The sequence below is a fragment of the Falco biarmicus genome, chromosome Z (genome assembly GCF_023638135.1).
Source record: "Falco biarmicus isolate bFalBia1 chromosome Z, bFalBia1.pri, whole genome shotgun sequence".
In the NCBI taxonomy this organism is placed as follows: domain Eukaryota; kingdom Metazoa; phylum Chordata; class Aves; order Falconiformes; family Falconidae; genus Falco; species Falco biarmicus.
Window position 1 is genome coordinate 48,663,905 of NC_079311.1, and position 24,673 is coordinate 48,688,577.

At 41.9% G+C, this 24,673-nt stretch overlaps 1 protein-coding gene across 3 annotated transcripts in view; it reads left to right on the plus strand.

Annotated features, from left to right (window-relative positions):
• Positions 1-2,909: 2,909 nt before the first annotated feature.
• Positions 2,910-24,673, plus strand: part of MLLT3 (MLLT3 super elongation complex subunit) — a 138,654-nt gene continuing 116,890 nt past the window's right edge. Inside the window, exons 1-2 of one of the 3 annotated variants that reach the window (XM_056325078.1) lie at positions 2,910-3,214; positions 3,766-3,946. In XM_056325078.1, coding sequence (XP_056181053.1) covers positions 3,203-3,214; positions 3,766-3,946 — 193 coding nt within the window. In that variant the 5' untranslated portion in view covers positions 2,910-3,202. Of the gene's footprint in view, positions 3,215-3,765; positions 3,947-19,277; positions 19,314-24,673 lie in introns of those variants that run through there. The other 2 variants (XM_056325080.1, XM_056325079.1) reach the window with 2 other exon arrangements.

Consider the following 24,673-nt stretch of genomic DNA (forward strand, 5'->3'; position numbering starts at 1 on the left):
AGGAGGAAAGAAAGAAATTAAATCATATCTTTACAGCCTTCTGAGAAAAGCAGGTGTTGTGGTTTAACCCCAGCCGGCAACCAAGCACCACCGCAGCCAGTTGCTCACTCCCCCTCACTCAGAGGGATGGGGAAGAGAATTGGAAAGGAATATAAAAAGTCAAGAGTTGAGATAAGAACAATTTAATAATTTAAACAGAATAAAGAGGTAAGGACAATAATAATAACAATAACAATAATAATAACAATAATAATAATAACAAAATGGAAAGGTGAGGAAAAAAGGGCAAAGCAAAAGCTGTGCACACAAGCAAAGCAAAGCAAGGAATTCATTCACCATTTCCCATGGGCAGGCAGGTGTTCGGCCATCCCCAGGACAGCAGGGCCGCATCACGCGTAACAGTTACTTGGGAAGACAGACGCCATAATACCAAATGTCTCCCCCTTCCTTTTTCTTCCCCCAGTTTATATACTCAGCATGACGTCATATGGTATGGAATATCTCTTTAGCTAGCTTGGGTCACCTGTCATGGCTGTCTCCCCTCCCAATTTTCTGTGCCCCCCACCCCCCCGCCCTCTGGCTGGCAGGGCCCAAGGAACTGAAAAGTCCTTGATTTAGTATAAACATCACCCAGCAACAACTAAAAACATCCATGTGCCATCAATATTGTTCTCACATCATAGCCAAAACACAGCACTGTACTAACTACTAAGAAGAAAATTAACTCTATCCCAGCTGAAACTAGGGCAGCAGGGCATATCAATAAATAAATCTATGTACAAGTATATCTTGTATAAAAATGTCATCATGGCTCTTACCCTGCAAGATAGTAATCATCTTTGCAGACCTGCTTCCACCTCTACCCTGTAACCCAGCAAGTGATCATTCAGGATCACGCCCACTGTGACTTCTGTCTAGCTATAGCTATGAATCATTTGTGTGGTTATACAGAGGGAGAAATAAATTTAAAAGGGCAGAGGTTTAAAATGATATCAAGTAATAATGATCTCCAGAACAAACTTAGTAAGACTAATTCAAATCTTTGCAGAAGAAAAAAAGCTGGAAGGAGGTGGACAAGAAGTAGAAATATTCCAACTTAGATCGATGCTTTTATTTTTGCATTTGAGTACTTCTAGTGTTTTCTGAACATCAAAATCTCTCATTGACTCAAAAATGCTTAAGAGTCATGATTTCCAATGAAACTAGCATGATTTAGACAGTTAAAAGCTCTAGATGGTCTATTCTTGGTCCTTACAAGTCTCTTAAGTGACTTAACACTCGAGAAGAGCAGCTCAGCTCAGCTGGGCCCCGACACCTGGAAGTCCACTGCATTAAGTGCAGTAGTGGTCCAACCTTGCTGTCCTCACTCATATGCATAATCCTTAGCCTAGTAAATAGTGTCAGTATCTTTTTCTACTTATCTTGCACGTACAAAGTTTTAAAATTACCAGAATCAGCTTTGATGTTTATGGGCTGAGCAGGAGTTCTTATGCCAGCTGGCTTGCTGGCTAGCTCAATGCAAGATTAGTTGAAGATATGTGAACTATTTGATCTGCATTATGACTTGTGCAATTTTTACAAATGGTATTCACCCTTTTGAGGTGTTATTACTGATACTTACACCGTCTTTGGGAAAAAATAAGATACAGCTCAGCACCTTTGAAGGAAGTATTAAATTATGCTAGAATTTCGATAATGTGCGTTTCTCATTCCGAAGCGAAAAGACAAGAGGATGGGGATGCGGAGAGGTCAAATGAGGACATTAGCGCAAGGACGCCGCGCGCCATCTCTCGGCGAAATCTGGGCCGCCCGAGGGGCGCGTGTCAGTGTGTACGCGTGCATCTGCTGGGAAGGATGGCTGCGTTGGCTGTGGGATCAGTGAGTTTTAACTGCCACCAGAAAATTAGCAAAAATGTAATTATCAAACAGACAAGAGTCGGTTTTCGGTGTGGCAAAATTTTAATATAGACAATTTTGGACGATTTTATGTTTGTCGGAAAATACCTCACAAGCATCAGTACTGTGATTTAGTCATTCCTAGTAAATCACTTGCTGCTCCTCACCAGCATATTCCTGTGGCGTGAATCAGCATGTTATCTCTTACAGTATGGAAGGGATATGGAAATTGTTGAGCTAGTATTTGTTTTTTTTCAAGAGAGTATCGGCCCATTAATGTTAGAAGTAGCAGTCGGTGCTACAAATACGTGTTAAATGATCCCGGCTGTCATTTCCCACCTGCTGGCCACCATCACCTGTCCTACCCGTGCAATTAGGGCATTCCCTTCCTGTCTTCCTCCCTTTGTTTTGCAAGAGGATTTATTGGGAGCTCTTCAGAAACGTCTGCTTGTTTCGGTGCGCGGGACAGAAGCCGCGGTTTGGGGAGGCCGCCCCTCCTCAGCGTGCCTTGGGCACAGGGACTCCTTTCACTTACTTTTGTCCGGGGGCCTCCTGCAGGCTCGGCGGAGGGCGGCGGGCGGGCACTCCGCGCGCTGCCGTGAGGCGCTACCGGCTCTCGCCGCTCGTAACGGCGGATCCAGACCGCCGCGCCCGCTGCCTGAGCGGCTCCGCCAGGGGAGCGGGGCACGGCGCCGCGGCCCTTGGCGTGAGGAGAGGCGGGGTGGGAGGCAGCCCCACCGCGCGCCGGCCCGTTTCGCTCGCAGCTGTTCTTGCTCAGCCTGCCTTCCCGCTTCGGCACGGCGCCGCCAACCCCCGTGCACGGCTCGGCGCCGCCGCCGCGGGCCGCCCCGAGCACCCCCCCGCTGCCAGCCCCCCCCCAACCTGTTACTGTAAGGGCTGCCGGGGAGGGGCGGGGCTGGGCGGAGGGGCTCGCGGCCGCGCCGCCGAGCGCCATTGGCTGCCCAAGCCGCCCTGGTGCCCGCCCCCCTCCGCACACTGTTATGTCTGTGTCTCGGTGTCAATCGGGCGGGCGGTGCGCATGCGCGGCGGGCACTCGCCCAGGCGGCGGGGCTGGCGAGAGCGCTGAGGCCGAGGGTGCTGCGGGCTCGGTGTGGTGCGAGGCAAGGCAGCCAGCGAGTCAGCCAGCCAGCCAGCCATCCAGCGGGAGCAGCGAGGCAGATGATGTACGCCGGCCGCCCGCCGCTTCTCTGCACGCCCGTCGTCGTCTCCACGTCTTCATGAATTAGCGCTGCGGGTGGGGGCGACGGACCGGAGCGAGCGCCCCAGCAGAACCGGCGCCCCAGGCATGGCCAGCTCGGTGAGTACTGCCCTCCCGCCCCAAGCCCCCCGCGCTGCCCGGCGCCGCCGGTGCTCGCCGCCGGGAAGGGGTTGGCGTGACGGGGGATTTGTCTTCGCCTGCGGCATTCCCTGCCTCCCGCTACCTCCCCGCCGCTTCCGGCATCGGCACGGAGCACGCACGCACCCGCAGCGAGGCGGCGGGTGTCGCCTGAGCCGCTTTCCTGCCGCCGCACCGGGGACACCGAGCGCGGAGGCGCCGGGAAGGGAGGACGGTGCTGACAGCGGCCGCCGGCTGCCCGCGCCCGCAGGACGGCACCGCGGGCCGGTGGCCGCGCCTTCCCGCGTCCTCCCGGGCGGCAGCGAGAGCTCCTTACGCCCTCGCCTGCGGGTCCGGCTTTCTGCTGCAGGGTTGCGGTGAAGCCTTTTTGGTTTTGTGCCTTGCCGGGTGTGCGGTGCCGTTGTGTCCCTTGTGTCCCTCCTCCGCCTGCGATGAGGCCGGTCCCCCTCGGCTGCCCGCCCGGCCGCGCTGCCTCGGGCGCTCACCGGCGCTCCCCGCCTCTCCCCCCTCAGGGCGCCGTCCAGGTGAAGCTGGAGCTGGGACACCGAGCCCAGGTCAGGAAGAAACCCACCGTGGAGGGCTTCACCCACGACTGGATGGTGTTCGTCAGAGGACCCGAGCACAGCAACATTCAGCACTTTGTGGAGAAAGTCATCTTTCACCTGCACGAGAGCTTCCCCAGGCCTAAAAGAGGTAGGTAGGGCCCGCCGCGGGCCACCCCGCCGCCGCCGGCGTCCTGCCCCGCCGGCGCCGCGCTGCCGGTAGCGGCGGCTCCCTCCAGGCGAGCGCTTCCCGGCCGCCTCGGGGCGGGCACGGCTGACAGCGCCGTGCCGGTCTTCGCGCAGAACAAAAGCGGCCGTCGCTGAGGTGATGGGCTGCCGGCGGCCCTTTTCCCGCCCCCCTTGGGGCTGCCCGGTGTCGCGGTGGGCTCCGGTCTCGTTTCTGCCGCCTCCGCGCTCCCGCACTTGCTCCCTCGGGGGTCTCCACTCGGGTCTGGGTCCCGGCTCCTCCCGGTCTCTTAACTTGTCGGTGGCTGTCGCGGTTTAACCCCAGCCGGCAGCTAAGTAGCACGCAGTCGCTTGCTTGCAGCCCCCCCGCAGGGAGGAGAATTGGGGAAGAAAGTAAAACTCATGGGTGCAGCTAAGAACAATTCAATAAATGAAATAAAATATTATAGTAACAGTTGTAATGAAAAAGAGAGAGAAATAAAACCCAGAGGGAAAAAACCCCAAGTGGCATACAGTGCAACTGCTCATGACCTGCTTACTGATGCCATCAGTCCCCCAGCAGCGATAGGCAGCCCCGGCCAACTGTGCCCAGTTTCTGTATCGGGCATGGTGTTCTGTGGTGTGGAATCTCCCTGTGGCTAGTTCGGGTTAGCTGTCCTGGCTCTGCTCTGTTGCAGCTTCTTGTGCACCTGCTCACTGGCAGAGCAGGGAAGACTGAAAAGTTCTTCGTTTAGAGTAATCAGTACTTATGCTGATGGTTTAATTGCTGTGTCCTCCTGCTGAATCTGAAACACAGCATTGTACCAGCTACAGAGAAGAAAATTAACTCTGTCGCAGCTGGAACAAGGACAGTGGCATGGGGCTGACTTATCTCTCAGGATAGGTCTCCACCGAAGGTTTTTGCTCACGTGTTGCTTTCTTCTGGCTAGTGTTGTTTTCTCTCGATGTACTAAGTATCTGCTTGAAAACGTGTTCCTGCCCCAGTTGTGGTACTTGCATTTGGACCCCCCCAGAGCTTTGCTTTCTGCTTTGTTCTGTAGTTCATCGTCACGGCTTCACCCCTGCCTGAGTACATGAAAAATTCTTGAGGTGTGTGTGGTGCGTGCGTATGCATGTAAGTTGTGGGGGGAGAGGTATAAGAAGCCTTTTGTTTTCATTTCTGATTTCTGAGCCCTTACTGTCCTGGTTATTGTAGTTGGATTAGTAGGGGTAACAGTACAAATATAAGAAGTGAGCAGGTTTATTTGTCTATGCAGACACAATGGTTAGTAGTTATCTTTCATTTGATCTGTAATTTTTATTGGTATCTAGAACTCCTGCAGTTCCTTAAAACAATATCATCATAAATCCTGTCTGCTTAGAGCTAGTGGAGAAAAATTGAATGTTCAGGGAGCAAAAGACAGGAAATCTTTGTGTTGAGAATTTTTTTTTTTGTGGTAAGGTAAAAACGTATTTTGATTTAATTTTCCTCAGTTTGAAGATACCAAGCTGTGACTTTTTTTTACATCAAATATTGTTTCTTCTAGAATATTTTCCTTCCCTTAAGCAATGAAGTGTAAGAATTGCAGTATTTTAGCTGCTAAGATTATCTTCTGAAGTATAAGTTATTAATTCCCTTTTACTATCAGAGTATCAATTTTTAGATCTACTGTAAACCAGTGCAGTATTGCACAAAGGGTTTTCAGTGGATCACATATAATACTGCAGTATTTCTGATGAATTAAATTGCCCAGATTGTGCTGTGGAGTCTTCTTCCTGTTTTCTTCTATTTCTTGTACAGAAAAAACATAACTTGAAGTAATTTCAAATAGTTTGGCAGAGAAACTCCTGAGAACACATCTGAGTAGCCTAAATAGGTGAGATAGCATTATGCATATTCAGTGAATTAGATGATCTATTGAAATCAGTGGTAGAAACTACATTTAATACTTTGAAGCTCTGTCTGCACAGGGTGTGTTTGTGATGCTTTTATTATCCATACTTTATTTATTTATTGCTGTCTGGCCTCGGGGGACATGGCTGTGCAGCCCAGACTTGGAGGTCGGTTGCTAGGTGTGATGTGGAGCTTGCTAATTTAGGACTTTTGCAAGTGAGAGATGCACGGTTTGCCACTGGGAGTGCTTTGTCTCCAGCTGCTGAGTTTAGTTATGGAGTCATTTATGCCATTGTTTTAAAGTGTTTAGTTTGGGGTTTTATTCGCATGCACCATTTTCATGATGTGGCAACTGCTGGGAAACATGCCAGCTTATGTAGCCTGGGAGGGACTTGTCACACTGTGATTGCCCATGACTTGGACTATGGGAGAGCGCTGCAGCCACTCCCATCTTGCAGAGTGTAAGCTCAGATGGCGAGCACCCCATTCACTTCTGGGCTTTGCTTAGCCTTCTAAAACTACAGCAATGAAGGAAAAATAGATGGTGAGGAAATGCAGGCCCCTGAAGTCACCGTGGGAGAGATGAGCATTATGCTGCCAAGAGCAATCCATGTATCAATTACCTAGCACTTCTTTCTGTGATTCAAAAGTGTTCAGGAGAGTGGTGGTGATCTGTGCCTTATAAATGGAAACATTTTGTTTGTCTTTCTAATTTACAAATACACTTAATTTTTTTGACAAAAGTAAATGCGCTCTGTAAATCAGTGCTTATAGTTTGACTTCAGATGGCCATCAGGGTGCTGTCTTAAGTGTTGCATATTTAATAAGAATGATATGCTTGCTTGTAGTTGGTCAAACTACCTTGTTTTCCATCACTTCTTCTGAAGTTGCATACTTTATTGGAGATACTTTGTAAGTTCTCAAACTAATTCTGGGCCATGGGTTTAGCAAGCTGAGGTAGGTGTACAATATTAATCAAGAACAAGTACTAATATACTGACTAGCCATAATAACACTTAGTTCTCTGGTAAGTGATATTTTTTTTTTTTTTTTTTTTTTGTCTCTAGATTCATGCTGTGAATGGCTGCTGTAAAAATGCTTGCTAGGAAAAGTTCAATTCATTAAGTCTATTTATAGAGCTCATGATCAGTTTGAAAATAACGAATGAATAGGCTACCGTGATTGTTATTAGCTCATAATGTGTTTCTGTTGATAGATCACTTTTTATTAGGGGCATAGTCATGCCAAACGTCAAGAGGGACAAGGGAGACTAGTTATTTTTGGCACATTCATTTTGCAAGTTTATGAGAATAGCTGGATAAACTGCTGGCTACAATTCTGGCTTTGCTTATCTGTTCTGGCTATAGTAGGGATTCTGGTAATTAGTACTGGAGGTTGGTGGTGAGTTTGCAAAGGTGTGTGCAAGTGTTTGCTCTACTAATAATTGCTGCAGAGCAAGCAGGGTCCTGTACCCTGAAGTTGGCATTGGTTTAGAGATGGCAACATAGCTAGGAACAGCATTTGGTGGAGAGCAGAGCAGGTTGGTTGGTTTGTGTGTATAGATAGGATGGGAAGGCGATGGTGACTAACAGGGGTGTCGAAAAGATAAGGTGACCTAAGAAATAGTCTCCTTCATCTTTCACTGGGCCTCACCTTAAAAACTTGAGCTTGGCAGCGGTTTCATTGTTTTCTGTTTGCTTTATGGTGATGGAGTGTTTCAGTGTATCTTTGCACAGTAGAGCATACAGGCATTCACAGTGGTTGGTTCCCTGTACTTCCTCCCATTTAATAGGCTGCTCCTGCCATCTGACTTCCATGAGTAATTTTATGGGGCTACAGGACTGCTTGTCACATTAAAGTAAGCAGACTCATGGCCAGACTCAGTTTTGAATAGAGTTTGCAAGACAAATGCTCTCCAAAATCATCGTGCAATCAGAAATACGGCTGTTTAGAAAGTCTCGTCTGTTCTATGATGCTGGTGCAAATTGGTTAAGACATGGAGAATTTCTAAGATTCTAGCTTTATTTCAAAGTGTTTGTTGCTTGCCTTTCATTATCAATGTGAAGAAAATAGTGCAGTATTTTTAAAGCATATCTGTGGAACAAGATTTGTCATCAGGTTATGATTAGTTTTGATCTGCTGCGATACTGCCTCCAAAAGAGGAGCTGATTTTTGATTATTATTAGTCTTACAGTATTCCAGCTGAATAAGGAAATAAATCTCTTGTGTTTCAATGACTCATTATTAAGTACATGCAAAAAACTACATTGGAGCTAGCATGGCGTGAGTAGTTAAGTTTCTATTGATCAGTGGTGCATTTTGACAAACTACATTTTTCTTATTAAGAAAGGGATGGGCTAATACTTCCTTGCTAATGTAGTAAATATGAAAATAGTGATTTGGACACTGGAATAATGTAATTTGAAAAGTGGGAGGTGTTGCTTTCCTCCGCAGAGCTGAGGAGAACAATGCTTACTGCACCTGGGTTGAAGTTTTAAAATGATATGGCAAAGGATGGAAGTGGAACTGCTCATTATTCTGCTATAGGATGGATCAAACTGTAACTTTCTTTGAGGAAGTCCACATTTCCAGTATTGGTTGTTTTTGTTAAGGCTGTGTGTTAGTGCGGCATGAGACTTCAGTAGACCAGAACATTTTGACATAGACTTAGCTACTGTAAAAGCTGCCGATGAATTCTTCCTAGTAAACACATTCTTTATTTTCTCATATGAAAGCTTTTCCCATTTTGTTCCCACAATTCAACTAGGCGATATTTCTGAATAGTCTTCCTTAGAAAAGTCACAAAATCTCTTCTGAATCCATTGTGTTGTAGGAATCCAGTAAGGAGGAAGAAACTCTGAAAGATGCAGTCCCCATTATCACTGGCATTTTTTTACTGTTTGTTTTTTAAGATAACCTTGTCCCAGAGGCCATGGTATTTTGGGCCATGGCAAGGTAAGAATATTTTGGCATGGGAAGTGTGGTGTGGAGGTCAGCAGTGGTGTGGGGTGTGCCCTTCCTGGTGTGCTCAGTGTACAGCAGTTGCAGAGTAGAAACAGCATTAAGACCATCCTTCAGTTTGCTTATAAGCTCTTCTTGGGAAAACATATTTGTAGATAAACCCTAATATAGTATGCAGAATTTTATTTAAAGGGTAAACTTCTTGATTTAGGAAAAAAAGTCATGGCTTTTTTGTGCCCTATACACTGCCTTGAAATGAAAAAATGCCAATCAAATTCTGCTTTTGTGCATTTGGATTCATTATGCAAAAACTGAACTAAATTGATTGCATCAATTGCTTAACTTGTGATGATCAGATTGGTGCAGTTCCAGATGTAGCTAGGTTCCTCCGTGGAGATGTTTGGCCTGCTGCTTTAAAGGGATGTTTAAATTTAGACAATTTTTTGTAGTGACAATTTAATCCTCTTGTGAAAGCATATCTCATTCTATATTCTGAAATAATCTCTAGTGATTTGTATTTTGGCTGTGAAAATGCTTCATGAAGCTCCCTAAAATATTGATAATATGCTGGCCATGAGAATGAAATGTCTTAGAACAAACTTTAATTAGAAGGAATGATGCAGTTCTTCCCTGGTTACTGTGTGGTGGTTTTTTTTGTTTATTTATTTATTTTAATTTGCTTTCAAATACTGTGTTAGGAGGCACATTAGTGGAAGAGAAGTGAAAGAAGATCCTTAATCTTTCCTTCCTTTCCTAGCCCCATTTTATTAATGTCTTGACCACACTGCAAATATTTCTGCCTTTAGTAGCTTGTATATTGTCTTGTAAAATTTCGGAGAACATGGCTGTACAATATTATCTCAATGTTCTTGATTAGGTAGGGTTTTTTATTATTTTGCTGACTTTTAAATACTAAGTGTAAAGGGGAAAAAAAAAAAGTCTCTCCCTGCTCCATTTAAAGTCAGTGAGAGACTTCACTATTAATTTTAGTAAATTGAGTGGTGTGAGGGACCCACAAGCAGGTTCTTACCATGACTTTGAGTTTTACTTTTGTACCAACTAGTGCAGGTCGATGGTCAAGATCACTAAACAGGCAGTCAGTTTTCTGTTGAATATTTTAGTAGGATATTTAGCTACACCTGTAAGAACTAAGGTGTTTTGTTTGTTTAGATTTTTTTTTTCTCCCTTTTACATTTTGCCTAAGCCTAACCCTCTAGGTATGATAGGCATGTGGGAATTTCTTTTTCTATCGGTCTTACAGATACAGGCTTGGTACTGCAGCTTTTAGGGCAGGTGCTGCTACTTCAGTTGCAAAATTGTTTTGTTATTGGGAATGGATTTGCTTCTCGGTGGATTTCAGCTATGGCCAAATGAAACTCCTGATGTCTAGCGAATGTAATTTCATTTGTTTAACAGAAACTCTTGGGGCTTTGTGTTGCTACTAGTTTAACAAGAGGCTGAATAGCTTTGAGAGTACATAGAAAGTGCACTTCAAAACACCTAATTCAGCCCAGTGCAAATCACAAGGGCATCTCACAGCTGTCTTTTTCAAAGAGAGTTAGAAGAGTTGAATATAGAGAAGCTATCAAGTTTCATTTTTACATGAGTGGCGTCAGTAAATAAGTGGTGGCTTTGGTAAGATGCTGCCTGTATAGGAAGATGTGTTTCTAATAATTTCCCTTCCCTGGTACATGTCTAAAACGATGACATGCAATGCCAATGCTTATGCTTTATTTAGAAGTGTACAGTGTAATAAGGACTTGATTCCTAGATTGGGCAGTTGTCATGGTTTAACCCCAGCCACTGACTAAGCCTCACACAGCCACTCGCTCACTGGCCCCCCACAGTGGGATGGGCGAGAGGATCAGAAGGGTAAAATTGAGAAAACTTGTGGGCTGAGATAAAGACAGTTTAACAAGTAAAGCAAAAGCTGCGCACGCAAGCAAAGCACGGAATTAATTCACCACTTCCCATGGGCAGGCAGGTGTTCAGCCATCTCCAGGAGATCACGTGCAGCGGTTACTTGGGAAGACAAATGGTATAAATCCAAATGTCTCACCTTCCTCCTTCTCACCTCACCTCCCAGATTTATATGCTGCACGTGGTGTTCCATGGTTTGGAGTATTTGGTCGGTTGGGGCCAGCTGTCTTGGCTGTGTCCCCTCCCAGTCTCTTGTGCCCTTCCAGCCCTCTGGCTGGCAGGGCCTGAGAAAATGAAAAGTCCTTAACTTAGTATAAACATTACCCAGGAACAACTAAAATCATCCATGTGGCATCAACATTGTTCTCACACCAAATCCAAAACACAGCACAGCACCAGCTACTCAGAGGGAAATTAACTCTATCCCAGCTGAAATCAGGACAGCAGTACACATCTGGTTTACGAGTACACAAATCTGATGACCCCTCTTCATCAGCAATGATTTGCTGTCTGCGAAGACTTGCATTGTATTCAACTGAAATGAAATTAAATGCAGACTGAAGTGTAACAATGGGCGCAGAGCACTTGCTCAAGGTACGTGACTGTACAGTCTGTAAGTACCTCAGTGTGACAGGACATCTGACTAGCAATGCTGCTACATCCTCCAGTGTCATGAACTTACAGATTTTAAAGTTTACCTGCACATTTTTTTATGTGATTTATTTGTGTGGTTTGTCTTCAGTGTGTGCTTTTTTCATTCTTCTGCATGGGATGTCTAGTTTCTGCTAGGTTTCTTCCCTCTGCCAGTATATTTCTGCAGGGGTAAATGATGATTTGTCTGAACAGCCAGTCAGTTCTGACTGTAATTTCTTAACTCTTAAAAAGAAGCCAGGTTATTTATTTCACATTAAGTTAACTTTAAATAGCATTTAATTGCTGATACAGTATTTTTAGTTCTTAGAAGCTAGGGCTACATCTATCTAAAGCTACATTATTTATACTCTGTGCTTAGAAATCTTCTAGATTTTAGATGGTACGAAATGAAATGTAGTTTCAGGGCTATCATATGCAAGATTTTTGGCTAGCTGTAGAAGAAAACTCACTTGAAGTACAGGAAACCAGATTGTTGTGTGTAAGATCAGCTCTATCACTTTAGTAAGATGAGAGGGAAGATACCTCAGAATGTTTAAATCAGTAGACAGTCAAATTTATTAGCATTTATTGGAGAAAATGAAAACAGCTGGATTGTTTGATTGCTTTTTATTATTACTACTCTATTCTGTGCAGTCTTTATCCTTGTAAGAAATTTCTAAACAACATTGTTTACTGTTACAGGTTAGACAGTCTCAACTGGAGATAAAGTACGTTTAAGATTCTTCAGTGCTGTATTAGTAAACTGTAAAGTCTTGGAAAATGGTGTAGTTCAAGGTGTGAAGGCTGTTCTCATAACAGAGCAGTGCAGTATGGTTAGGGTTGTTTTTTGGTGTGTTGTTGGGTTTGGGGATTTTTTGTTTGTTTTTTAAATTCAGGTTTAGGGGACGTTGGAGAGGGTTATTCTGTCCCTGGTTCTAGTAGAATCTGTGGAAAAGATTGACAACTTGATCGCTGCAACCTGTAAAGCCTGCTGATAATGCTTTTGATAGGTGGGGAAAGCACAGATTAATTTGCAAAAGTTTGATCTGGAATGAAGTCTGTAGGCTGCTGCAGTTCAACTACATTAATTTTTGTGAGATACTTATGATGGATGCCTGCACTTTAAACCAGCAGAACTTAGTTCAAACTAAGTGGCATCATTCTGTTCTTTCCTTCCAGGTAGTGATTGGTAGGCAAATATGAAAACAAAGGAACAGTCAAATTCTAGCACTTCTATGTGTTTGCGTGAAAATTAGTTTCTTGTCACAAAAACACTTAGCTTCTAGTTAAAAATGTTTGGGTTTTGTATGACTGTTGGCTTTTTTGCTATGCTTTCTAGTGTATATAAAGGGGAGGAAGAACAGACTGGTATTTAGAAACCTTTGTATGCTGACTTAAATCTCTGTATGGCTATTTAACTTATAATTAATGTGTTATACTGTCTACTATTAAAGGATAGAGCTAAAATACAGATTTTTTGCAATGTAGAAAATTTTGAAAATGTACGCTGCTAGATAAAACCTGTTGTTCAGTACCTGTTAAAAAAATTGTTGACTTCTTTCTGGAGAGCTATTTACTTAATATTAGTGGATAATATTCTGTTACCACTAGGCAGAGTCAGCCATCAGAGAGTTTCTCATCACTATCCTTGTGATGGTGCTCCTAGGCAGAGCATCTGTGCTGAACTGTCTCCCTTGCTTGCCAGCTACCGGCTGTATGCCATTAATCCCATGCTGGGTTCCTGCACTGGCTCTGGCTTGGGCTCTCTTTGAGGACTTCAGGTTTGTTCCTTTGAGCCATCTGCACAAGCCCAGTGGTGCTGGATTCATTTGATTTTAAAATTTGTGGCACGCTGTGGAACAGAGATCTCAGCAGCTGTAACATCAAGTAAATGATAGATCAAATATCTTTTTTCTTTTTTTAAGTATGGTTCAGATCTGTTCTCAGCAGCTGTTGCGTATGAATTGCCTTTGTATGGTCCCAGTAACTTGTCCATAATTAGTGTAAAAAAGCATACAGTAGGATATATGTATTTTTCATATGGAAGCTTGCTCGTGAGGGCAAATACCAAGATAGGTATTTCTGGTTTTAGGTGGTTATGATGGCAGAGATTATAGTGCAAACTGCATTATTATACACAACAACAACAACAACAACAACAACAAAAAGCATAGCTGAACAAGAAATGTGAGATGGATTGATTTTGCTGATGAATATAGGATATAGGATACTGAGTGGTTTGTAGTAAGTCTAAATTTACTATTTGTGCCTACCTTTCTAAAGCTTGTACATAAAAAAACTCCACCAGGCTCAATGAGACACTAATCATTTTGCTTGTCCTAGATAGAAGTAATGTGAACATAACATAGTCTTGAAAGAGCAGTTGGCAGACAAGGTGTTCTGCATCTGTAGGACTGTAAGGGAAATAGGGGACTGACTTTGTATACTTGTAGGAAGACATTATTTTACCTTTCATGTGCTAATTTAATTTTAAAGGGCAAGTGATCCAGAAAGGACTAGTGCTGAGATTCAATTGAGACAAACTACTTGATGCTGTGAGCCTGGAGGTGAGCAACCGTGGTGTTTTCCATGTGTGGGGGGGGAAGAAGGGCACTTCCAAAAACACTTGCTGTTAGTCAGAGCAGCCTTTCTGGTAGTGGAGGGCAGAAGTTTTCTTGAGGAATTCTCATTGAGAAGTATTAAATGGGTAAATAACATTTGAATTCCTTCTGTGATCCAGCACCAGGCTCTATAAATGACAGTAAAAAATATTTGCCTATTTCATCTTATACAATGCAAATTCCGAGTGAATATTTTATTGAAGCGCTTGGTAGAACCATTTACAGGATGGTTGTTTTTAAGTTGTCACAGCACTAATGTCATGCTTTACTGAAAAGCAGGAGAGGTGGATTGAACTTAATTTTATGTATTCTGAACATAGAGATGCACAGGTCTGGCATAACATTCAAAGGTAGCTTTTTTAATTGGGATACTGCCTGATGATTTTTTTTGTGGAGTTTTTCTTTAATTTCTTTTTTTTTTTTCCTCCTTATTTTGCTTGCCCAACGTGGAGGTACACAGTATTTCTGGACACACTTGATGACTCAAAATGATTTAATGTTACTGCAAGGGTAGATAAAACTGTGTGAAAGAGAAATATACTGAAATGTGTATGTCATATTAGTGGGACAGAAATCAATCTCAGATCTGTTTTTATGAAAAGATCTAAATGAAAATAAATTTTTGGGAACTATTCCAAAGTATTTCTTTAAATACTTCTAAAAGTATAAAAATGAAGATGTTTCACTTTTGAAAGAACAGCATGTCCTTGTGCTATATTTTGAGGCAATGTTGGTATGTTTTGCCTCTCTGACAAGGTAAATTTCTACTTGGGTAATAAATAGATGCTAATAAGCACAGAGTTGGTTTTTTTTTTTTTTTAGCCAGATCCAATGCCCAGCCTTTTCCAGCCAATATCCAGTTGCCGTCTTTCATTAGGGGACAGCTTAGAAACTGGAGGTACTGCTCAGGATGGAGGACCTGCACCCAATACGCACTCGCTTGCCGTGTTCTGAGCTTTCCCAGGGCTTGGAGGCTTTGTTTTGCTGAGCACTGACTGAACTCACACCAGGCTTCAGACACTGGCTCCTGTGTGCCACAGGCAATGTGTGAGAGATTATCCAGCAACCTGCTCTCTGATGGATGGGCTGGCAGGGAGGCAGAGGTGGATATCTGCTGCCAGCAGATAAACACACATGAGATCTGCACTGGAGTTTTTAAGAAATGGTGAGGAGGGCTGTGGAAATGTTTTGGTGCATTTGAAGACTTGACTGCTGAAAGCATTTATGCAAATTGTTCCCAAAATTTAGTAGCTAGCCAGAGGGTGGAAGTACAGTTGTACTTGTGTAGTTAACTGGCTTTGCACAAAATAAAAATAAACCCCAACAGGTAATCTTCAGTCATCTCAAAAATAGTGAGCAAGGAATAAAGACAGAATCTAATGGTGAGAGTAGTATCTGGAAAGGACATATATATGGTCTGAGAGGGGGGAAAAAAACCAAAAAGTGTATTTTGTAACCATACCGTTCTGCTTAGCTTTTTGTTTAAAATAAAATCTTAAATTTCTTTGTGTGCTGCACTAGATTCAAACTGCTTGTGAATTCCTCTTTGATATGTGAAAGTTCCTCATCTGTTTTGATGCAGCTACTGTTAAGGTTATGCCTCTTTGAGCTGCAAAGGTTTTCTCTCATCTGTGATATAATTCCTGCGCTATTAAGACTTAAAAGCTTTTTGACACTGAAGTTGTTACTTCTTTGTCTGGCTGTCACTAGTTTGTGAAGTGTGTGGTTACTGTGAGTCTGTTAGTATTGTAAATGCTCCTGTTTGTATCTAGCAAATACTCCAGAACATAAAATCCAACTTCTTAAATTTGGTGCGGCTTTTTTTGTCCCTTTCATTTGAGCTATGTTTTAGCCTAACTCTGCAGAATATTGCTCTAATGTCTTCTCATCAAGAAGTATTTTACCCATAACAGATAGCCTACACAGTAATTCGTTACAGTTAGGTTAATAGAAACAGCAATACAGTAATACAATTGCACGTCCTTATCTAAAAGCTAGGGATACTTTAGGAAGTTTGACTGGACTGTAAATATTTTAAGATTGGTCTTTGTGTGAGAACTGGTGTACTCTCTTGCTTAATATAAAGGCAACTGGAACACATAAATGTGTTCTCTATCTTGTGGTCTTAGCCTCTTCTGTCTCCTCCATGAAAGCATGGGGGCATAGTAGCCTTCAAACCAGACTCTGTATTTACCTAGCATACTTTCTTATAAGGATATTGGCTTTTGTTACTCTTCAGTACTGTCCTCTCGATGATATTCCCTAGATACTTTTTGTTTTTAAGGAAGCTACTTAGAGCTGACGAAAAATGCTGTAGGGTATTCCTGTGTAAATTACTTTGAAGCAACTCCATCCAGGTTGTTTGGGTGCCTTGGCAGTCCTGTGCAAATACACCAAGACCAAACCTTGAACCTAAATCGAGTAAGGTACCCCCCAACAGTACAACGCCTCAGTTTGCTTCCGCAGGCACTGCTGTGCTGTGCAAGCACTGCACTTCCAGTGAGTGGCTGGCAGCGCTGCCAGTCACTCTGGCCATCCTTAAGGCCGTAGAGGCGGTACTGAAAAAGGCTCTCATGGTGCTGTGTCTTGAAGTAGAACCTGCTTTGGTCCTGGGGTGATTAACTCCCGGGAAGCAGCAGTGACCTGTGGTCTTCAGGCTGGACCCAGGTGGGCAGATTGTTCTGTGTGAATCCAGTTACAACACCTAGGAGCAAAGACCCAATCATTTCAATCATCAAAGAGACTAAACTTAAGAAACCCACCACAAACAAAAACATGTAGGTGCATGTGCACACACTCACACTTTACAAATACTGACTGTTCCATAGACATGGAACACTGTTTCTGTGTGGATTCTGTAGCTGTCCAGCATTTTAAGTTGAGGTGATGTACCTACACCTGCTGTGTTTGAAATCCTGTGCTTTAGAAAACAGAAAGTCTTTGTTGGATGTTGCACTTAATCAAAGGCTGTTCTTAAAATGGTAGTCATAAATTATTTTTAGTATTTGCTTTGAGCTTTATTGTTCAATGTTGACTCATCCCACAGCAGAAAGTTTATTTTTCACTTACAAAATTATTTCCAAACAAACTAAATGTCTTCACTGAGTGTACATGAGAATAGAAGTTATTATTTGACAAAGTAAATTTTGTCAAATACACTGAATTATTTGTTTTCATTATCCTTTCCATTGCCTGGAAACTAAATAGAAATGAACTGGTTTCTATGAAGCAGATCTACGTTAGGTGACTTCCTTCAATTTTTGATATAGTAAAGGCAAAGTTAAACAACCACTGTAGGTCTTTCAGGTTTGCTAACAAAAGTTTAGTTGTACTGGTCTACTGATCTTAGTCTGCAGGGATATTTCCTTACATTTCTGTCTTAATGCCTGAACTGCAATTTTACAGGAATTTAAATACTAATAAACTAATAAAAATAAATCAATTCTAGATTGACATTTTAAGTGAACAGTCAAAAGTATCTATCTATGTTTCAGGTGGAATATTTAAATGGTTTTGGTGGGCTTTTTTTTTTTGTTGTTGTTGTTAGCAGCTTAAATCTGGGAATTTGTCAGTTTGTGTGTCCAGACAACGGAAAATTTCACATTTTGTTTTCTGTTTCTTCCTTTGTGGTCTGTCCTGAAGTGTAGAGAACAGTAATTTCTTGATTAAAATCTGAGGTAACCTCTGGTTGTTCAATGCATTTTTAATGAAATATTTGATATGTAAATATTAAGTTAAGCTATGTAGCTAGCGTGTAGCTTGTAAATGTGTTTGTATGTATTGTAATTTTATAGGTATAACCAGCTTTTTTTTTTTACTTTAACAGTAGATTTTGAAATCTAAAGCAATGATTAGCTCAGTATGTTTGCCTTGAGGCTTCAGTAACTTAATATAAACTCTGCAAAATTCTGGAACATTCTTTATTTGAAAATGAAACTATTCAATAAACGAAAACTGGTATCTATATCTTTGTATGAAAAACAGTGAAGCCCGTAAGGGTGGTTAAGGCTAACATGCAGTCAGGTACTGAAGATAAGGCTTTTTCCTTCTCCCTGCTCTCCCTAGAGGGTTTTTTTCTTTCATACACTTTCTGCAGCCTGTTGTACTGTACATTAATCTTGCATAACTGGTCTTTAAACTGTATGTATAGTAGTTTTGCAAAGCCAGTGTTGGGGCCCAATGTTTAACTGCAAATTAGGACTAGAGTATAAGTACAAAATGCCTTCCAGCCATGGTCAGGTATGGGATTAAAAGTCTTTTTTCAATTTTTCCTTGTCAAAGTTAAGAACAGTGGACTTCATAAAAAGTGTGCAAGATTTTAAATGATAATGAGAAACATGTTTCTTCAAAAGTGCTACCGAAGAATGGGAAGAGGGGGTGAATCAGGAAAAGGCTTAGATTAAAGGTTACTCTAATTTTTAAAAAAATTTTGACTGATTCTTTTCCTTGCTAGAGATCACCAGGTTGATGCCTGGTTCTAAAAGGTAGGATTTAAAGTTACAGGCTTGTTTATCACAATGCTAATTTTATGTGGCACCTCTAGAGCATGTGAGTTCATTCTGTGAAGAGAAAAAATGGACATGTGGGCATGCACATCGTTTATACATAGGGTAACTCTAGAATAGAGAGTCCATGATTCTAATTTAATATTGACTGTGTGTATTTGTGTGTGCCTGCTCATGGTAGGAATTACTGGCAAAATTTTCTTCAGCCTTCCACCAAAAAACAACCGGCACTTGAAATGAGCAAAGAGTTTAAAGGTGTTTTGGATTTTTTGTGTCTTTCAACCATTGCATATTATATTAGACTGATAGTTTTCCTTGGCTGACAGGGAGTTTTCTTTCGTACAAAGAAATACAGTCATCAGTCTTCAATTTTTTCAGTTTCACCTCTCAAATTCCCCGTCACTAAAGAGGCAAAAGCATTGCTGGTGTTATTTGAAGGGGTTATAGTGTCATCCCCTTGCCTCTCTTGAGTTGTATCATGGATATCAGAAACCACGTTGGTACAGCAAGAGCTATCTTCCCCTGCTTACATGAGGCGAGGACCCTTTCATAATATAAATAATAACACAGAGATAAAATGTAGCTATATAAATCCCCAGGCACCTGTGATAGTTGACTTTCAGTGTATTTGTAATTTGTTGCTGGCAATATCAGTTCCCTTAAAGCAAAAGATACTGTCTTTGCTGCTTCTGCATGCTTAGGCAGTTTCACAATTTCCTTTTACTATTTATGATTATTTCCCACCCCTTTCTTTGCTATCCATACAAGAAGGGGAGAGAGCTGAACAATTAAGCAGGAGAATGTGCTTCTCAACTTGCAGTAAGTATTGGGGGATCAGAGGCAGGTGTAGTATGCTCCCTCCCCTGCTTTCTGAAGTTGCCTGTATCTCTGCCTTCTGTGAAGCAGTGTTGATTTAAACTGTTGCTGTATCTTACTTGTTCATGTTTGTGCTAAATCACTTTCCTTTCAAACATGGTCATCCCAGTGCTAAGATTTTGGTGTGTTCGTGTTTGAACATGTGGGAATTGAAATGCTTTTATTTCCTCTCTGTCTTCTGGAAATTAGATTTTTAGCATTGCCATAAGATGGCTTTGAAGCCCTACAGCCAAGCTAGGATATCAAAGGGCTACAGGAATTCAGCCATAATTGTTTTATGGCTTGCCAGAAATCAGACCTATTTGTATAGGTAGCATAGAAAAGAGCTGTGATTTGACAATTTGGTGCCATTTATATCCACCATAAAAATAATGAAAAAGTTAAAGGGGTATTTTGGAAGCAGGAACTAAGCTGTAAATACAAATTGCTTCTGCATTTTCTTAAAGAAACAAAAAGGAAACAGGTTTTAGGAAGCTTTTTATTGAAGCAAAGTTAACAAGGACCCTGTCTACTTCTAAGGATATTTAATACTGCACTTGCACTGTCAAATAGCACATTTATTTGTTCCTTTAGTACAAGATCACATTGTCCAAAATATACAGATTAAAAAGGACTTAATTACTAATAACTCAGAAGGAAAATTAATGCAAACTTACGCAGCAGGATGAGTAAATAGTCCAAGTGACCTCACTTCTGGAAAACTGGAAATACTTCTTTTTTCTGTTGTGAGTATATGCATGATGCCCTTGCTGTCTTCTGGAAGTCTTACTCCAAATTCCTTGTCCAGGTACCATTTATGACTGAACAGTTAAGTGTGCAGGCGTGAAACTCTAATAGAATACTTTCTCAGCGGCCTGGAGAAGCTATTTTGGAAATGTGTTGGCAATCTTATTTGAAAACCTGGGATTAGGAAGCACTGGATCCCTACAAAGGAGTTTTAGGGTGTTTTGCTTTCCATTATGTTGATAAGCATCTGGTCACAGTAACTTAATCGCATCTACCTTGCCTTTCACTTGGCTGTACAGAGTACTCTGAACATGTAAGTATGTTTGAGGGGTTATTCCAGTGCACTGTGTAGAGGAGCGATGTAAGGAAGAAGTGTTCTGTGAGATACTGTTCAGTGGCATGCAGTGATAGCAAGGGCTGGAAGATCATCTTTTCTTAAATAAAAGAAGCATTTGAAGAGATTTGACTTGGCATCAGCACAAATACCAGGTCAGAGAACCTGTCACCATGTCTCCTTACATGTCTAAACAGATGTGGAATGGCAGGTCAGTTGTTAAAGTACAAAAACCTAGTTGCTAACTGATGAAAATCCCTGTATTTAACAATTACAGGGGCATCAAGGCGTTAGTGTTCCATCCAAGTGAGGACTGTTAAGGTGGTTAGTGTTTAGCTGGCAGTAGCCTGTGCTCTGTAAGCAGAGCAGAGCACGTTCAAGGTGGTGAAAAGAAGCACTCCAAATTACTAATGGCAATTTGAGGCCTGGAGAAATGAGTGAATCAGTATGCCACGCTGAGCATAGCAGAGGCTAGAATTTCCACTCTAGCACTCTTCCTTTTGTTGATGTTGGTGAGCCTGCTGACATCCAAGCTATTTTTATGATTAGGCATACCTTATTTCTTTGTCCCCGATCCCTTTCTGGTTCTTGAAAGCACTGATGTTTGTTGGAGTGTTAATATCATTTACACAAGCAATGAAACTTGTATTTGCTGTTGGGCTTCACTTAATGTGTGAACAAGGTTTGGCACCTCTAATACTGACCTGCCCTGTGAGAAAGAAGGAGATTTTTATCTCAAGAAATAGTGTCGTTCTTCCTGCTGCCAGTGGCACTCCTGTCACTAAAAAGAGTGGTTTCTTCATTAATATCTCATCTATCTCTGTCTTTTGGTACCTGAAGAAGATTGAACTGTGGAATTTGTCTTAAATTCATTACTTCTAGATCTATTGATTTAAAGCTGTTCACTCTTAGTGGCTTTTAGGCTGACTGGTTATACCCTTAGTTGGTTTCCAGCTCTCACATTCATCGTTTTGACATTCATCTGTTGAAGACGGAAGAAACACTTTTAAGATTTGTAGTTGAGCTTGTTGTATAGATTGTGGGTTTTTTTCAATAACTAAGCCTTGCTTTGAAGACATAGCTATTTCTTCTCAGTTTATGGTGTTTTGTTTGAATGTTGCCTCCTGACTTGAGTTGTCTTGCTAATATCTGTGATTTGGCCTGGCTAGTAAATATCTTCCCTCTGACAAAGCAGTGCTTGGGTTTCAATTCTTGGCCTTCTCACATTCTCCAACAATGTCCTTGGTGGGGTAGGATTATTCAGTTATTCAAGCAGGTGAGGATTTGGATTCTGTGAACTTTGTATGGCATTGAGTGCTTATCCCATTTTTAAAAGATTTGCTGGAAGTGGAAACCATACAGTTGATCCAAGATGAAGGCCAAATAGCTGGTGATTTCTATGCAATAAGATGTGAGCAATTGCAAAACCTACTATATAGCTTGAAATTGTACCATGATTGCCATTCAGACTGTGTCTGCAAAGGGTTAGCACTTCAAACAACCTTGGTACAGCTTGGCAAATTGGTTGATTGTTTGATCATTGTGTAGCTTAAGTTGTTTCTGTTTCTCATCTCATTGACATTGTAAATTGATAAGTCTTTCAGTTGTGGAGCAATGAAAGAGTGGAGACTTTGGTTGTATCTCAAGAAGCTTTCAAACCTGTGGCACACTACGGTCAACTGGCATATGAAGGTGGACTCTCATGGCTATAGCCATTTGACTTTCGGCAAGCTTCTAGTAATGAGTATGTCTGAGAATTTATTTGTGTTGTGTCCTGAAACAGAATTCAGTTAAAGGTGATGTAGTTCATTGTGAGTTGTGGGCATCTCTGACCTGCAGCAAGTTCACTGGAGAAGAGGAGGTGCATCTTCTGCTCTGTGTGCTTGTGTGGTCTTATGTGGTTGCAGTTTTCCCTCTTTTCTCTTTGTGTAAAAAGTGGCCAAGGAACTGTACACAGCATGTGTTACGTGAAGCCTTTGTGAATTTTCCGTTCCATATTGTCCTCATTCTGAGCTTCAAAACCATCAATAATATGGCATTTCTGTTTATCTTGTCTCTGTGCGCTAGTTGAGGCACCCAGAGGAGCTTATTTTCTGTTTGCTGGTATGTGTTACCCTGCAGTTGCACATGCAGTGTAGTTCTTGGGGAGGTATCAGAAGTGTATCTGTTGTTGTGATCTCTAGGAATGCTTGAGAAGCTTTAAATGGTAATAGATCCTTACAAGAGGTCTTGTTTATACCACTCCTTTTAACATCCTGCTGCTATGTTGTCATTTCCTTTGTAAAGCTTATAGCAAAAAGAAACATGATGCCTTTTAAACATCTATAAAACAGGATGTCTAGCTACAGAAAGTGAATTTGCAGCTTGTGAGCTTTTCTACTAAGCCGAAGTTCTGTATGGCTAATCTTAACTGTGCCTTAGTTAAGGCTGAAGGTAAGCTCTTCTGGAGTTGCTTAGTACCTCACGTAAATAGTTTCTTCTCCTCTTCCTCTTTCTCAAGGACTGCTTTCCCAGTTCCAAGATAACTATTTTTAATCTTGGAGTTCTGGTGAATACAATTAGATTCATAGAGACAACAAACAGCTTAGTAGTTACATAGTTATGCCTTACTAGATCTAGGCACAGCCTGCTGCCTAAATGGGTGGCTTCATGTCTCCTTCTGTGTGTGTGCTGCTGCAGTTTTCCATGTGACATTGGTCTGAGCTGGGACAGCACTCTGATTAGATTGAAAACAGCTTCCAAGCCACTCCTACCACTTGTGGCTCTGAACTCTTGAGAAGTTCATTTTTAGTTGGATCTGTGGCTGAACTGACTCGCTCTAGAGCTGCCATGGCATCCAGTGCCAGCAGGACAGCTGGGAACGCATGGCTGAGAGTGGAAGGAAAAGTAAGTCTTCCTCTTTCAGTGGCAGCTTGCAGTTGCATAAGGTGAGATACTGTGTTAAAACAAAACAAATCCTTAGAGTTCTTGTATAAATAATTATTGCTTTGACGCTGATGATGATCGGTTGGGGTCTTGGCTCTGACATTTGTGCCTTTGTACAGGAATCTTTAACTCACTCTAGAACTGTACTTACTCATAATGAATTTCTCTTATTTGTAAGTGCAGACTTTGCGGCATGGTTGGGAGGTGCAGGGCACTGCAGTATTAATTTAAGACTCGAAGGAAAAATTTCATAGCTTGGGGAAAGGCTATTTGCAGTCTGTCCGACAAAACAGTATCTACCAACTAGGAACCATTCAGGTCTGTGATAAGGAAAGGATAAAAGGATGCTTTGCTTTTCACTTAGAAAGAGAAATGTAGTATTTAAAAAAACCTTTTTTTTCTTTCCTTTTTCCAATGATACAGCTTGTTTTCCTTGAAGGCCATTTGATACTCTGTTTACTCAGTGGATAAGGAAGGCCGGTAAAGGGAGCTGTCTGTCTTGTATTTCTAGGGTTTGTACAATTCTGAAGAGCAGTGAATTCCCTTTTCTTTTGAATGCTTACAAGGCTACCAGTATGCGAGGCATGTGGTAGTACTCAAGGGAACTTCACTGCCCAAATAAGCGAGGGATTTAAAGAGAAACTGTTTACAGCAATCATGCCAAAACTAGGCTTACTCCTTTATATATCTGTGATATCCATGCAACTCTGTTCCTGTTCTTAATGTTTGGTTTTTTTCTTGAATTTTTACTTACGTTTTGGTTTATTGGTGTTTGTATGAGAGCATTTAAACTGATTGGTTTCATGACTAGTAATCTTAAACACCCAAATAAATTAATCGGATTCCTTCTTGGGTTTGATATTTACAGGGGAAGAGGGAAAGTGACCTGACAATGTCTTTTTTTTCTTCTACAGTGTTTGACCCAAATGAGCAAGTGCTTTTGTCTCCTGTCTCCAGAGACAAAACGCTGTGATGCCAGAGATGAAGATTACTGCAGTGATCCTTGAAAATATGCTGCTTGCTTTGATGTGCTGTTTTAAGAGCCTCCACTTGGCACAGTAATAACAGTGTTCATCAGCTGAATGACTTACTAGTGATAGAGAGTACTGTGTAGTCTGTAAGTGATGTGGGACCTAAGCTGTGCCTGCCTGACTCTGAAAATTCTCTCTACTACAGGCTTAGAAGTTACTAGGCTTTTACACATTTTGGTTTAAGATGGACATGTAATTAAACTGTGACAGCCATATTGACTTAGTAGGTCTATGATACATTTAACTGGATGCAAGCAGTTAATTTTTCTTTACGTGTTGGTCTCTAA